The 15,240-nt window shown below is 39.8% G+C and overlaps 1 protein-coding gene across 3 annotated transcripts in view; it reads right to left on the reverse strand.

Annotated features, from left to right (window-relative positions):
- necab2 (N-terminal EF-hand calcium binding protein 2) overlaps positions 1-15,240 on the reverse strand; it is a 231,945-nt gene that overhangs the window by 97,981 nt on the left and 118,724 nt on the right. For all 3 annotated transcript variants that reach the window (XM_047345707.1, XM_047345691.1, XM_047345697.1), the window contains exon 8: positions 6,883-6,962. In XM_047345707.1, the coding sequence (XP_047201663.1) occupies positions 6,883-6,962 (80 nt within the window). The remainder of the gene's footprint in view (positions 1-6,882; positions 6,963-15,240) is intronic.

Genomic DNA, 15,240 nt, shown 5'->3' on the forward strand with positions numbered 1-15,240 from the left:
TAGATGTGCCATGTTCTCTCTTGCCTGCTTGATGCAGTGTTGAATGACCAGCGTAATATGAATGATAACCAATCAATCTTAGAGGTTATATACATATCTCTGGAATAGTTTATACAAATAAAATTTATCTCAGGCTATGTTGTGATATCACCGGTCTGAAGTGTAGTCTTATGACGGTCTTTCCATAGACGAAATTTACAGGAACGTTTTGGTCCGATTTAATTTCTATATTGATATTTTCAATATGTCTTCTGGAGACTGGAAGGTAGTGGGCGGGGTTAAACGTCTGAGTAATCATATCACTGAATGTGCCTTGTACTTTGACGGTCCGCAGTAAAGGTGCAAAAGTGTCGCCTACTATTTGTGGGCTGACCACGTCGCTGTAACAGTATAGGTGATAGAAACCAGCCTTTATATCCGCCGGAAAAGGAGCCAGTTTTGGTTCAGAAACATGAATCCATTCCCCTGGTTTCACGCCAATCATATAAGCTAGAGTGCTGAAGAAGCGTATTTCATACGGACTATTTGCTTGAAATGCAAATCTCTTTTGAACTTTGCTGAATTTAATGCGTATACCCGATTTCAATTTTTCGAAAAACATGTCCATCTCTGTCTCGAGTTGAACAACGCTGTTATAGTAGCCACTTCTGATCCTTTGCGTATTGATCTCCACATCACCAACCTTCCTCCATTCAAAGTAGGCATCATAATCCGGTAAATTATGCCATGTATGAGGGTATGAAATCTCGGCTAATGCAACCATCCATTGGCCTTCTAAATCAATATGTTGAGCTAAATTTACACGGAAACTTGAACTGGTATTATTTTTAAACACTTCCATGCTAGCATTAGATGGAAGAGTAACGTAAAAGCCATCATCCTCTACCTGACGGTTCATGATGCTGTGTCAACTGTGAGGTTTAGTGCAAACCTTTTTTATACGTTTCGAAGTTCATCAAACTTGATCCAACTGTTGAATTTCTCAGGCCAGTTTTTCCAGCTTACAAAAACCTGTTTGACTCCCTTGACCGTACGTCGTTTTAATATTTTTTCCACTTGATACATCTTGTCGTTAAATATTTTTACTTTTTGAAGTTCCTCAGCGTAAAAGGAACCCTCGATAGGTTCTCCATCCAAATCTTTGAGTTTGTATACAGGAGGAGAACGAGGTATCCGGTCATAGACTGTAAACACTTCATCCGTAAAACTCTGTTCGTATTTTTTGTCAAACACTCCACGGACCTTGGATATTCTGACAAGATCCCCTTGTTTAAACGTTGTCACTGAGTCCTTGCAATATCTGTTGGACTTGACATCATACAGATTCTGAAACACTTGAAAGGCATTTTCTGGGGTCACTTCCATAGGGCTCATTTTAATGCTGGAGTGGTAGGAATGGTTGTAGCTTCTAGCTAGGTTTTGCAGTACATCGACGTACCGCCGGGTATTGTTAGCTGTAAAATATCTCCACATCCTTGTTTTTAATGTGCGGTTAAATCTCTCGATCACTGAAGCTTTTGCTTCACTCGCTGTGGCAAAATGTTCAATACCGTGTTTCTCCATTAAAACTTTAAATTTCTTGTTAAAAAATTCTTTACCGGCATCAGTCTGAAGTTTTTTGGGAATCTGGCTTTCTGTAAAAACTGATTCAAATGCCTTTACCACCTCAGCGGCTGTTTTCCTCTTCAAAACTCGTACATACGCCCTTTTTGAAAAGATGTCAATGACTGTTAATAAATAATTATAACCATCATTTTCCATGGCCAGAGCTTGCATGTCACAGAGATCAGCCTGGAACTGCCTCAATGGTCTGGTGACAAAAACTCTGTTTCTCGGGAACTTTATTCTTGCAGGTTTATGTAGAGTATAGGTATCTTCTCCTGATAAAAAATCTTTAACTTTTTCAACCGCAACCTTCTTTCCCGTTTCATCTTGCATAACCCTCCTCAGCCTATCTACACCCCCAAAACTTCCCGGATTTGAAGGGCTATAATATACTTTCTTCATCAGCCGTCTTCCTGCCATCTCTGCCGATTACTTGTTAAATAATGAGAAAAAAACACACAGGAGGGTAGATTTATCCTTATTTTTATTTTTTATTTAATATAAACAAAAAACAACCAGAAAACAAAATCAGATAAAATGCAGATGAATTCAAACACTACTAGCTTTTTTTTAAACAACACTTTTTGGGAAAGGTTACTATGTTCCTACTTTAATTGTATTTAATAGTAAAAAAGAAAAAAGAAGAAAAATCATATAATGCAGATTAACTAAAGTACTGGAATACTAAAAAAAAAAAAAATGATACAACAACAAGTCATCAAACATGTGAGATCAGTTTGTCAGTCCATAGCACTCTGAAACAGAGTTAAGTTGTTTGAGATGTTTCTCATCGACCATGCGATCATAAACGTGCGCTATTGCACTGTGGATGCCTTGTACCGATTTCAGTTCATATAAAACCGTCTTGGCAATCGTCTTAACTCTGAAGTCATCCGCTTGTATGCTTCGAAGTACCAGAAGATTCTGAATAGCAGGAATGAGTTTGGGGGTTACGAGTCGTCGTACGATGCGTTGAAAGTTGACTTGGTAATAATCCTCCCCCAGTACCTCCAGGCAATGGTGTTGACGCTGGCTTGGGTGGTTCGTTATACATCCATAGCAGGTTTCTCTGAGATAGTTCAAAGAGGTTATGTTGAATAAATGAAGTATCGCTGTTTTCACCGTATTGATGAGGGTGGTTGAGAACCAACCGTCAATTTCGTCCTCCTGGTTACTCTCATCCTCTGCTGAAGGCTGAGGGTCCTCCATCGGTTCCAGGGTTTGTGTAGGGGCTTCGGTAGAGGGTGAGTAGCCGGTGGCTACCTCCTCCTCCACGACCACCTTCATGTCTTCAGGCAGGACATTCGCGTCTACAGACTCAGCCATGAATAGCGGTGATGGTGAGCAGAGGTCTGGAGAAAGCGGTGGATATTTCATGTTGTATCCTGTAGGTGATGCAGGACTGTAGTGGTTTTCTGAGAATGAGGATGTTGAGGTGGATGGTGAGAAGAGGTCAGGGGAAGGCGGATGATATGGTCCAATGTTGAAGCTTTCATCGTGCTCAGGAGAGAAGTGGATCTCTGCTCGGTGGTTGTAGAGATCCCTGTATGGTGTCGGTCCACTCATTCTCATGATACGATTCTCAGTGTCTGTGAGCTTGCAGTTATCCCCCCGTATATATATCATAGGAAGGGGCGTGTCCTCAGAAGAGGGTTCGTTCTAAACGTAAAACAGGAAACGTCAGCGTTTTTTTCACTGACATGACATCGATCCAACTTCGTGACTTTTGGAAAAGGTCGGAAAGACGATGTCCAATTTCACTCATCTTCTCTGCCCAAGCTTCAAACGGCAGAGCCAGCATTGTCTTGAATACGCCGCAGTCCTGATTGAAAGCCTCCAACACAAACAGATCTGAGGGACTCGTCCGGTTGTTCCTGCGTCTGCTTGCCCGAAAAGACCAGCGGCCATTTGCTGTGGTTTTTGACCCCCACACTGCGCTAAAGAGAGGTTCTCTCTCAGCTATTTCAACATCGGATGGTATATGAAACATTCTCGCCCGTTTTACAGGTCGAGGAGACAGTTCATTTTCTTCTTCTTCTTCTTCTTTCTCCCTCTCCTGCCTTGAGACTGTTTCAGGGCTATCATTAAGGTGCGGGATTGCAAGCTTTAACACAGCCCAGTCGCTGTGGGTGAGTGTACACAGAGCCAGTGATCCATTAAATACCTCGTCTTGATCCAATTGATACAGGCAAAGCTCTCCTATTTCATACATGAAAATATAACCCCAGCTGCCAACCAGGCCATATGGCTCCAAAGACCATTCTTCCTGCAGAGTCTTGAACGGGGGTCTTTGTACCCTGCAGATGTAGTATGTTGATTTCTTAGGAGCATTCAATTCACGGGATGAATACTGGTAGACGGTCACTGGGGTTTCGCACAGAACTGACATACCTCTTGGCCGAACCGAGGTCTGATTTTCAACCATGGTTGTTGAAGTTGATTTTGGATCCTCATCATCGGTAGAGTATGTCACGACGGGAATTCCGATAGGTATCTCCGTTGAGGAAGTATATGATGCAGTTGCTTGTTCATCATCATCATCTTGGCACGCGTTGCGTTTCTCCTCCGCTTGACGATAAACTCTCTTAACTCTAGCCATTGTTGAACGGGTGTCCTTTTTTTTCCAACGAATGCTGCATGTAAAGTGCAGAGTTTTATCTCTGTATTTAAAGTAAACACTAAGGCACGCCCTATTGTTTTCATTGGGTTATTCAAGGTTTAACGATGCTTACAAACACACCCCCTCTATTTTTAATTGGTGCTGATGCCAAACAGTTTCCGATAATACCATATTTGTCTTGTTCTATTTATAACAAACACACCCCTGTGTTTTAATTGACTCATTTAAGGTATCGCCCCTAATGACGACAACCAATCAGCATCCACTGTTACGCCCCCCTTGGACACACCACCTGCTTGACCACGTGACCTCCTGCCCACATGGCAACCACATGGCGCCCACATGGCCCCACCGGAAATCCCGCCCTCACCGGAAGTCCCACCCACCTGTCAAAAAGTTTGATGAAAGGGTGTACTTAAATTCTCTTGCATCAATTCATGAATTTATTTGGCATATGAAGGGTTGTATACTGGTGTACAGTGAATCTTATTTAAAAAAGTAAATGACAATTATCTGGGGTTAAAATAAATGTTTTTCAAGACAATGTGTCACTTTAAGGATTCACTAAACAATGGTAAATTTCGTAACATTAACAACTTAACTCTGCACACTTAGGGTTAGGGTGCTCCAAAACCTTGCATGACAAATTGCAGAAACACTTGTATTTTGATAATACTTAATGTCCTCATCAGCAGCCTTGTTTCAGGAGACTATGCACCACTTTAACTGCTTCCAATTAAATCTTAAATGATTCTGTAGAAGCCTTGGACGTCAAGGACTGCTGTTTTTTGGTAGTGTTCAGATATAGATTTTTCAGACCGAATCATTGCCTGGTTTTCTAAATTGCATTTCTGGCTCTAAGCAGTGAGACCAACTTAGTTATTATTCCTCTGACCGAAAAGTCCCAAGAGGTATGCCTCAAGGCTTTCTATTAGAGCCAGCTTTTTTCTCAATATAAATTGAGCTGCACAGTATATTAACAATTTTAAGTGTGCAACACTAATCCTAAAAACTACCTGAATGCAAATTTCAAGTCTCACTTGAATTTTTCCACTTGGATGGACTTTCACATTATCCCCACACGTGATACTGATCATATATAGACACACATAATAAATATATTTAGCAATGTGGTGCAACTGGAGAAAAATATTACTAGAACTCACAGCCAAAAACACATACAGAAAACTTGCTGCCTGTGAGTTCAGTTCCTGGTTGGAAGTTAAAGAACAAAGCTTTGAGACTCCACTCTTGCCTGTTGGCCCATTTTGACCGATTTCCACAGTAATGTATATAAACTGTATAATGTTTTTAAAATTACAGCATATAGACACACATCTCATTTCCATCTCTTTTCATTCCCAAACTGTGTCCAAACTCATACATTCCGTTTGTTTAGGCTGTGTTAAAAAGCTCCAGATACTAAGATACCAGTAGCTTTCCTACAGCTGGGTCTTTGAGGAACATATACCAGATTCACTTTGATTTGAGGTGCCCAGATGACCCCACAGAAAGCTGTCCAAACCAATACCCTGCTATGGGTGCCACTGGATCTCTGGCTTTACCAAAGGCTTTGAGGCGTGATTGTCCATGGAACAAAACGCTAGCAAGAGTCCTGCATAATGCCAACATCCTGCTATGACTATTGGCTGTGGTTGCTCCCCAATTTCTGCTTCTAGTTTTGCTAAAGTACACAGCCATGAAGAAAGAGGATTCAAAACAACCTAAAACAGCAGCTTCTTTCAAAGATTCAGCTAAAATTTGGTGATGATCTGTGTATTTTCCATCAAGATGTGATAAGTGAAAAGTTATAACATCAAATATCAGTACACTGAAAGTTGGACCCTGTGGTAAGACTCCCTGAATCTCAACTCTGAAAAAAAGCTCAGTTCTTAAAAAGCTGTTAAAAAAGACAAAATAATTCACTCTGAAACTAATAAGACAAAATTGGGTCATCATCAGTCTGTATTTTGTGCAGAAGATCATTAACAAGTATGTCCAGGGGAATTACACAAATTACAAAGATGAAGAATAAACACTGGAAATATTATTTCTTTACACAAGTTTGATAGATTTGCTAATAAAATCCCATAAAATAAATCTGACAGCTCTCCCGTTTACCATAGGAACAGAAAAAGAAAATCCATAAACTACATTTAACAGATGAAACTTGACCATGACAAAACCCAAAGCTCCTAAACCTTTATCCTGGTATCGAATAATTACATTTATCTTTGATACTTCCCTAAAACAGTGTGAAAAGCAACTTGTGTATCAGATATAAAACTTTTACTGCTCATTTACAGAGTGAAAGATATTGCATACTTTGCTGCACCAAGATCAGCACAATATAACAGCCATGACAACAAATGAGGAAAATACTGAAACACTTGACTTTGCTCTGCGTGATTAATGTGAGCACAAGGTTCAAACTATTTGATCAAATGAGTAAACCTCCTTATTACAATTGAGTTTGATTTGAAACAAAAAAATTCTACTTCAGGTTAGAATAACTAGAGCCTTAGGTTTACTGATATAGCTTAAATATCCTTCAAATTCAGAACTTTATTGATTTAGATGTGAGGGTCCTGCTTGGCTTGCAAATCATTGCGATCTATCTAGAAGACAAACCAATTTGTAATGGTTGTTTTTGTTACCTTATTCTCAAGACGTCCAATCAGCTCAGCCAGGCGATTGATCTGAGCCTCCAGACCTTCTTTTCTCACCTCCACAGCTCCTGCAACAAAGATAGAAAAAAAAAAAAGAACATTAAAAAAACTTGGGCTACAAAACATTAACTCACAATACACGGTTCTAGTTTGTAATCAGACTGGTTTAGATTTATTCAAATAAATGCACTCAGGTGCTGCTGCAATATTAATGTCCTTTTCTCCAGCGAATAAATAGCCAATCCATCAATATGTTCATTTGTATTTTTTCTTTAGCTTTAATACCCCACAAGATGAATGATTTAAATTGTTCACAATGATGCAGTGAAGGTGATACACAATTGAGGTCAGAAGTTTATGTAAACTTATTTCATGTCATTAATTGCATGATTTGGATGAATTACTTAAACTTTTTCTAGACTGTAATGAGAATGCACATCTGCATAGTTAAAAAAAACAAGGTAGTCAAACACATCCACTATAACCTGTAAGGGGTAATACAGGTCTTCAGAACAAGTACATTGTAGTGATTATAATACAAAGCTAAAAACATCTGTAGCGGACATAATGACCACTTTCACCCTCTTCACTACATTCTCACACTACTCTCCAATTTTGCATTATTTGCTGTTATTTCAGCTTTTAACTTTGTTCTCTCTCTTTTCTCTTCCTAGAAGCTACACCTGGCCTGACTCTGTGTCTACCTGTGACACCTTTCTGGAGAGGGACATCGTCCAAGCTTCTGCTGGCAACAACTTAATGCTCACCCTCTACTGATGATCCACATAGCCCTGTCTTTCAGTGTTTAACCCTTTCTCTCTCCTAGACATGGCGATTGACTGAGCTTTTACTGTAACTAACTCTATGTGCTCTTTTTCAGACTAACCTTGAAAACTGGCTCAGAGTTTCTCTGTTCTTTCTTTCTAGATGAAACGACTAAAGGAGCTACATCCATTAACATTTACTTTTCCTTCCCATAGAAAGTACTCCTGGATCAGTGCTTCTTTGTTCTCTTTGTGTCTCTGCTCTGTTCTCTCAAACCCCCAGTCAGTCGTGGCAGATGGCCGCTCACACTGAGCCTGGTTCTGCTGGAGGTTTCTTCCTGTTAAAAGGGAGTTTTTCCTCTCCACTGTCGCTACATGCATGCTCAGTATGAGGGATTGCTTCAAAGTCAACGCCAGTGACTGTCCACTGTCTCTACTTGCTCATCTGGGAGGAGTGAATGCTGCAAGTCTCTGACTGGATGCAATCTGCTGGGTTTCCTTAGACAGAAAAACGTTTTATCCAATTTGAATAAATAACTGAATCTGACCGCACTGTTCAATGGTTAGGATTAATTGGAATGTATGTACCTGACTTTTGTGAAGTGTCTTGAGATGACATGTGTTGTGAATTGGCGCTATATAAATAAAACTGAATTGAATTGAACTGTAGAGGCAGTAGGAGTCAGTAGTACGCACAGAGCAGAGGCACTGCATGATCTTTCAGAGTTTGTCAGATCAGACTCTCATGACTATTTACATTGTAGATTCTCACCAAAGGCATCACAACTGTGAATGAGCCACATGGAATTATATAGTAAACAAAAAGTATGAAATAACTCTAAACATTTTTATAGTTAACATTTAATAATTTTCTTGAGTCTTGAAAGAACTTCCCAGAGGTTCATTGACAGACGGCCGGAAGTTAATATTTCAAGCATCACAGCCAAGGGTGGCTATTTAAGGATTCTAAAATATAAAACATATTTCAAGTTCTTTTACAATTTCTTGTTTGGTACACAATTCCATATGTGTTCATTCACTGTTTTGATGCCTTCAGTGAGAATCTACGTACAATGTAAAATGTCATAAACATAAAGATAACCATTAAATGAAACGTCTGCTCTATCTATTCCAAAACCAGTTTAAAGCATGTTTGGGATCATTATTCCCTTGGAAGATCCAAAGCATGCAGGTTTAAACTCTTGATTTGAAGTTAAGTTGAATTTGGCGCTGGTCCTCCAGTCAATTACTCCCTCAGCATGATCCTGCCACCACCATGCTGACAGTTTGTACAGTTGTCTTATGTTTCATAGAAAAACTTTCACTCCTCCATATATTTTATCATTTTTGTGGAACAAATACCATTTTCTTTGCCTCATCTGACACAATATACAGGTCCTTCTCAAAATATTAGCATATTGTGATAAAGTTCATTATTTTCCATAATGTCATGATGAAAATTTAACATTCATATATTTTAGATTCATTGCACACTAACTGAAATATTTCAGGTCTTTATTGTCTTAATACGGATGATTTTGGCATACAGTTCATGAAAACCCAAAATTCCTATCTCACAAAATTAGCATATCATTAAAAGGGTCTCTAAACGAGCTATGAACCTAATCATCTGAATCAACGAGTTAACTCTAAACACCTGCAAAAGATTCCTGAGGCCTTTAAAACTCCCAGCCTGGTTCATCACTCAAAACCCCAATCATGGGTAAGACTGCCGACCTGACTGCTGTCCAGAAGGCCACTATTGACACCCTCAAGCAAGAGGGTAAGACACAGAAAGAAATTTCTGAACGAATAGGCTGTTCCCAGAGTGCTGTATCAAGGCACCTCAGTGGGAAGTCTGTGGGAAGGAAAAAGTGTGGCAGAAAACGCTGCACAACGAGAAGAGGTGACCGGACCCTGAGGAAGATTGTGGAGAAGGGCCGATTCCAGACCTTGGGGGACCTACGGAACCATTTACCACTGGGGAGAAGGAAATGCCAAAATGCCCGAAGTCCAGTGTCAAGTACCCACAGTCAGTGATGGTCTGGGGTGCCGTGTCAGCTGCTGGTGTTGGTCCACTGTGTTTTATCAAGGGCAGGGTCAATGCAGCTAGCTATCAGAAGATTTTGGAGCACTTCATGCTTCCATCTGCTGAAAAGCTTTATGGAGATGAAGATTTCATTTTTCAGCACGACCTGGCACCTGCTCACAGTGCCAAAACCACTGGTAAATGGTTTACTGACCATGGTATCACTGTGCTCAATTGGCCTGCCAACTCTCCTGACCTGAACCCCATAGAGAATCTGTGGGATATTGTGAAGAGAACGTTGAGAGACTCAAGACCCAACACTCTGGATGAGCTAAAGGAGGCTATCGAAGCATCTTGGGCCTCCATAAGACCTCAGCAGTGCCACAGGCTGATTGCCTCCATGCCACGCCGCATTGAAGCAGTCATTTCTGCAAAAGGATTCCCGACCAAGTATTGAGTGCATAACTGTACATGATTATTTGAAGGTTGACGTTTTTTGTATTAAAAACACTTTTCTTTTATTGGTCGGATGAAATATGCTAATTTTGTGAGATAGGAATTTTGGGTTTTCATGAGCTGTATGCCAAAATCATCCGTATTAAGACAATAAAAGACCTGAAATATTTCAGTTAGTGTGCAATGAATCTAAAAAATATGAATGTTAAATTTTCATCATGACATTATGGAAAATAATGAACTTTATCACAATATGCTAATTTTTTGAGAAGGACCAGTATGTATAAAGGTTCTAACCACAAATGTTTGTTACCACATTTAATGTACAGAAAAATAACTGAAGTAAGCTACAATGAGCAAGTGCAAATCCTTATGATTTAAAATACATTTCCTATGACATTCTTTTTCACCGTTGTCACATCACAGGTTTTAATTCTATAATTTCATCATGAATATTTCATGTAAAGGAGGAGTTTCAAAAGAGGGTGATAAAATGTCAATTATGCATCATTACTGGGAGTAACACCGTTCAAAGCTGGTTAAAAAATCAGAACCAGTCCCTTTGAGATGCTTCATTTAATTGGCTGTTATCCCACTGTGATTTTAAAGATTTTGAACTGAATGAGGCTCATCCTAATTAGTTGTCTTCAAACTGATTTTAGATTGATATTTAACACTGACACCAAATGTTTGCTTTTCACAAGTCATTTCATCATCATGTTAATGCTTTTTATTATCTTGTCATTCTGGATAATCGTCAAACAGAGCAAATCAATAGGAATGGCTTCTCACCCAACCTTTTGTTAACAAATAGCCTTTTTCTGATCAATGGAAACCAGGAGGAAATTTTATAGGACACTAAAATAATTTTGTTTTACACCTAAGAACTGCTTTGCAATATAAAACTGTAATAAAATTTGAGGCTTCACAGTAGTTAGAATATCGGTTCAAATGGATCATGGAGTTGACAGTAGAAGGACATTGATGATTTCATGTCAGTAGGCTGCGGTGGATCCTCAAGTCCGGTTACAGGCAGTAAAAGCAGGGACTCCTCTCCTAAAAAATAGGAATTATGATCTAAAATTTCAAGTTTGGTTTCATGAGACCACAAGACATTCTCCCAGCAGGTTTTAGGAGATTTAAGCCAGGCCTGGAACAATCAGTATTGTTGGAAATCCCTGCAGCTCCTACAGTGTCTTGATGGCCTCCCTGACCAGTTTCTGACTCGTCTTCTCATCAATCTTGGAGAAGCGATCAGTTTTTCTGTCACCATTAGCTCATAATGTCTCCAACAACTGATGAATGTCTTCAATCTGTCTATAGGATGTGTCTAATGCCTGGTTCGCATGGCAGGATTTTAAGCCGATTTTTGACCCGATCTTCTCCTTCCGACATGCCCCGATTATCGTAATTGGTCTTAAAATGATCCTATGAGATAATCCTGCTGTGTGGGATGTGTTAAAGGGTGATCAACTCTGCTCGGAAGGACGTCGGGACCGCTCCGCCTCAAATCGGGGATTTTCAACATGTTGGATGGTCTTGGCCCAATACCCTACCGTGAGGAGCGTTCCCTGAGGACAAACGAGCCTGTTGAATGTGATGTGTAGCCAATCAGAAAACAAGATGACAGAAAAACAGGAGGGTATTACTCACATTTGATCTCGAGAGAGTTTGCAAGATTTCCCGTCTGACATTTGAATGTTCGTGAGTGAAATCTGGTGTGTTGGACGCCACACACTGTAGGACCAAACCTACAATTATACCTATACAAGTTATACCTACAATTTTTTTTATCGTCACGTGTGGGGACTCTCAGGTTTCAAAAATCAATTTTAAAACCTCACCGTGTGAAGCAGGCATAATGCTGTGGAATTGTTTGATGATGGCCAAAGAGGTCATCCAAGGAGTCACTTCTGCCCAAGAAAACATCAAAGCGACTGAAATTCATCAGGAAGTACAAGGATGGACTGGGGTAAACTGGTGCAGTTTAATTTTCTCTGTTAATCTCTGAATTGGACTGCCTGGAAAATTGGATGTTTTAACATAAAATTTTTGAATAAATGGAAATATTACTTTCATTTATTTTTACCCCAATTTCTGGTTATCGCTTCTCCAACTATCCTTTTTGCTGTTTCCCTCTCCTCTCATAGACCTCTCCCTAGTTTTCTTCCTACTGAACTGCCGGCCTCTTTTTATTCCCTGATCGTCACTTTGCAGAAAATTGGAGCTTGGGTTGCCAGTCTTCATTAAAAGCTTTAACACCAGCCAATTAGGAGCTTCCTCCTGACATCCTAAACACACACATGTAGAACGAGCACACTCATCAACTGAACCATGGCTTGTTACACGACAGACAGCTGCAGATAAAAGCCCAGCGGTCATTTCCAGAGTTATGGATAGAAGTGGCCGGGTCAATTAAAGGAATTTAAGAGGAATCACAGCCTTCAGATTCACCAACTCCATGAAAAGCACAGGAGTAATTATTGATTTTCTCCTTAATTAAACCCACATTGAGTTACTAAACTTTGCGTAATTGAACGTTCCATGCAGCATATTTAAATGTGTTGCGTTTTCCTTTTTGACAGCTCATTTACATGATATGATTCTCTCCTATTTTCTGTGTCCATAACCTTTACATCAGTGTGGCCAAATTCACAGTAAGCCTGCTCTCATTCCTGCATTTTTTCTAAAACCGCAACTCAAACATTTCCAGACAAGACAGCTTTATTAATTCTAGCTACTTTGAAATGAAATATAAAAGTTCCAGTTTGTAAAAGTTGAAAAACAGTTTGTGCCATGATTGATTGATTTCACATTCATGCTGTACAGACAGAGAGAATAGTAGAAATGCCTGAATATTTTAAAGTTGTTCTTTTGTTCTCTCTGACTTTCTAGCTGTACTTGCAAGCCAAGATCTATACTTGCTATGTAACTGAAGGGTCCCCTGCTGGCTTCAGAAAGCACCTGATAATATGCACACCATGCAGCATAAGCTTTCAGTCATTTCAAATAATTTTATCAATTACAATTCACTCTGTTTTGATGGACTGGACCTAAAGGAGACCCTCCTGTGTCCTTTATGGTGCAAGTGCTCAGTCCTTCACATAAAGGTTGTTTTATTAATTTCCTTATGTAGCACATCAGGTCCAGTATTTTTTAAATGTTTTTTTTTTTCCATTGAAGGTTGTTTGATGAAGTCTGCTTATTGATTGTCTTTATAAAGAATCCAGAACTCACCCACAAAACATGCAGTACTTTGCAAATGTATCTACTTGAACATTTTTATATTTTGTGACATTACAACCAAAAACTTCATTGTATTTTATTGGGATTTTATGTGATAGACCAACACCAAGTAGCAGATACTTGTAACATGAAAGAAAAAAGATAATTTAACCAATACAACTACATTTGTATTTGCACTGCTCTGTTCTTGTTGCAGTTACACCTGCATGTCTTTCTAGAGGACATTTTTGCAAACAAACTCAAGATCAGATTGGATGGAAGGTCTCTGTGAAAGTCAGCTTTCAAGTCCTGTTACGGACTGTAAATCGGAATTAGGTCAAATATTTGACTAAGCCATCCTAACACATGTCTGTGATTTGAAATAAACAATTCTGTGGCAGGTCTTGCTGTATGTACAGTGCCCCGCGAAAATATTCGGCCCCCTTGAACTTTTCAATCTCTTGCCACATTTCAGGCTTCAAACATAAAGATATAAAATTCTAATTTTTTGTGAAGAATCAACAACAAGTGGGACACAATTATGAAGTGGAATAAAATGTGTCAAACGTTTTTAACAAATAAAAAACTGAAAAATGTGGCGTGCAATATTATTTGGCCTCCTTGCATTAATACTTTGTAGCGCCACCCTTTGCTGCAATTACAGCTGCAAGTTGCTTGGGGTTTGTCTCTATCAGTTTTGCACATCGAGAGACTGAAATTCTTGCCCATTCTTCCTTGCAAAACAGCTCGAGCTCAGTGAGGTTGGATGGAGAGCGTTCATGAACAGCAGTCTTCAGCTCTTTCCACAGATTCTCGATTGGATTCAGGTCTGGACTTTGACTTGGCCATTCCAACACCTGAATACGTTTATTTGTGAACCATTCCATTGTAGATTTGGTTTTATGTTTTGGATCATTGTCTTGTTGGAAGATAAATCTCCGTCCCAGTCTCAGGTCTCTTGCAGACTCCAACAGGTTTTCTTCCAGAATGGTCCTGTATTTGGCCCCATCCATCTTCCCATCAATTTTGACCATCTTCCCTGTCCCTGCTGATGAAAAGCAGGCCCAAACCATGATGCTGCCACCACCATGTTTGACAGTGGGGATGGTGTGTTCAGGGTGATGAGCTGTGTTGCTTTTACGTCAAACATATCGTTTTGCATTGTGGCCAAACAGTTCGATTTTGGTTTCATCTGACCAGAGCACCTTCTTCCACATGTTTGGTGTGTCTCCCAGGTGGCTTGTGGCAAACGTTAAACGAGACTTTTTATGGATATCTTTGAGAAATGGCTTTCTTCTTGCCACTCTTCCATAAAGGCCAGATTTGTGCAGTGTATGACTGATTGTTGTCCTATGGACAGACTCTCCCACCTCAGCTGTAGATCTCTGCAGTTCACCCAGAGTGATCATGGACCTCTTGGCTGCATCTCTGATCAGTCTTCTGGCCAGGTCTTGGTAGATTTGCAGTGGTCTGATACTGCTTCCATTTCAATATGATTGCTTGCACAGTGCTCCTTGGGATGTTTAAAGCTTGGAAAATCTTTTTGTATCCAAATCCGGCTTTAAACTTCTCCACAATAGTATCTCGAACCTGCCTGGTGTGTTCCTTGGTCTTCATGATGCTCTCTGCGCTTTGAACAGAACCCTGAGACTATCACAGAGCAGGTGCATTTATACGGAGACTTGATTACACACAGGTGGATTCTATTTATCATCATCAGTCATTTGGGACAACATTGGATCATTCAGATATCCTCACTGAATGTCTGGAGTGAGTTTGCTACACTGAAAGTAAAGGGGCCGAATAATATTGCACGCCCCACTTTTCAGTTTGAATACTTTCGCAAGGCACTGTAGGTTTATTGTGCTGCCT

The sequence above is a fragment of the Girardinichthys multiradiatus genome, chromosome 2 (genome assembly GCF_021462225.1).
Source record: "Girardinichthys multiradiatus isolate DD_20200921_A chromosome 2, DD_fGirMul_XY1, whole genome shotgun sequence".
Taxonomy (NCBI): domain Eukaryota; kingdom Metazoa; phylum Chordata; class Actinopteri; order Cyprinodontiformes; family Goodeidae; genus Girardinichthys; species Girardinichthys multiradiatus.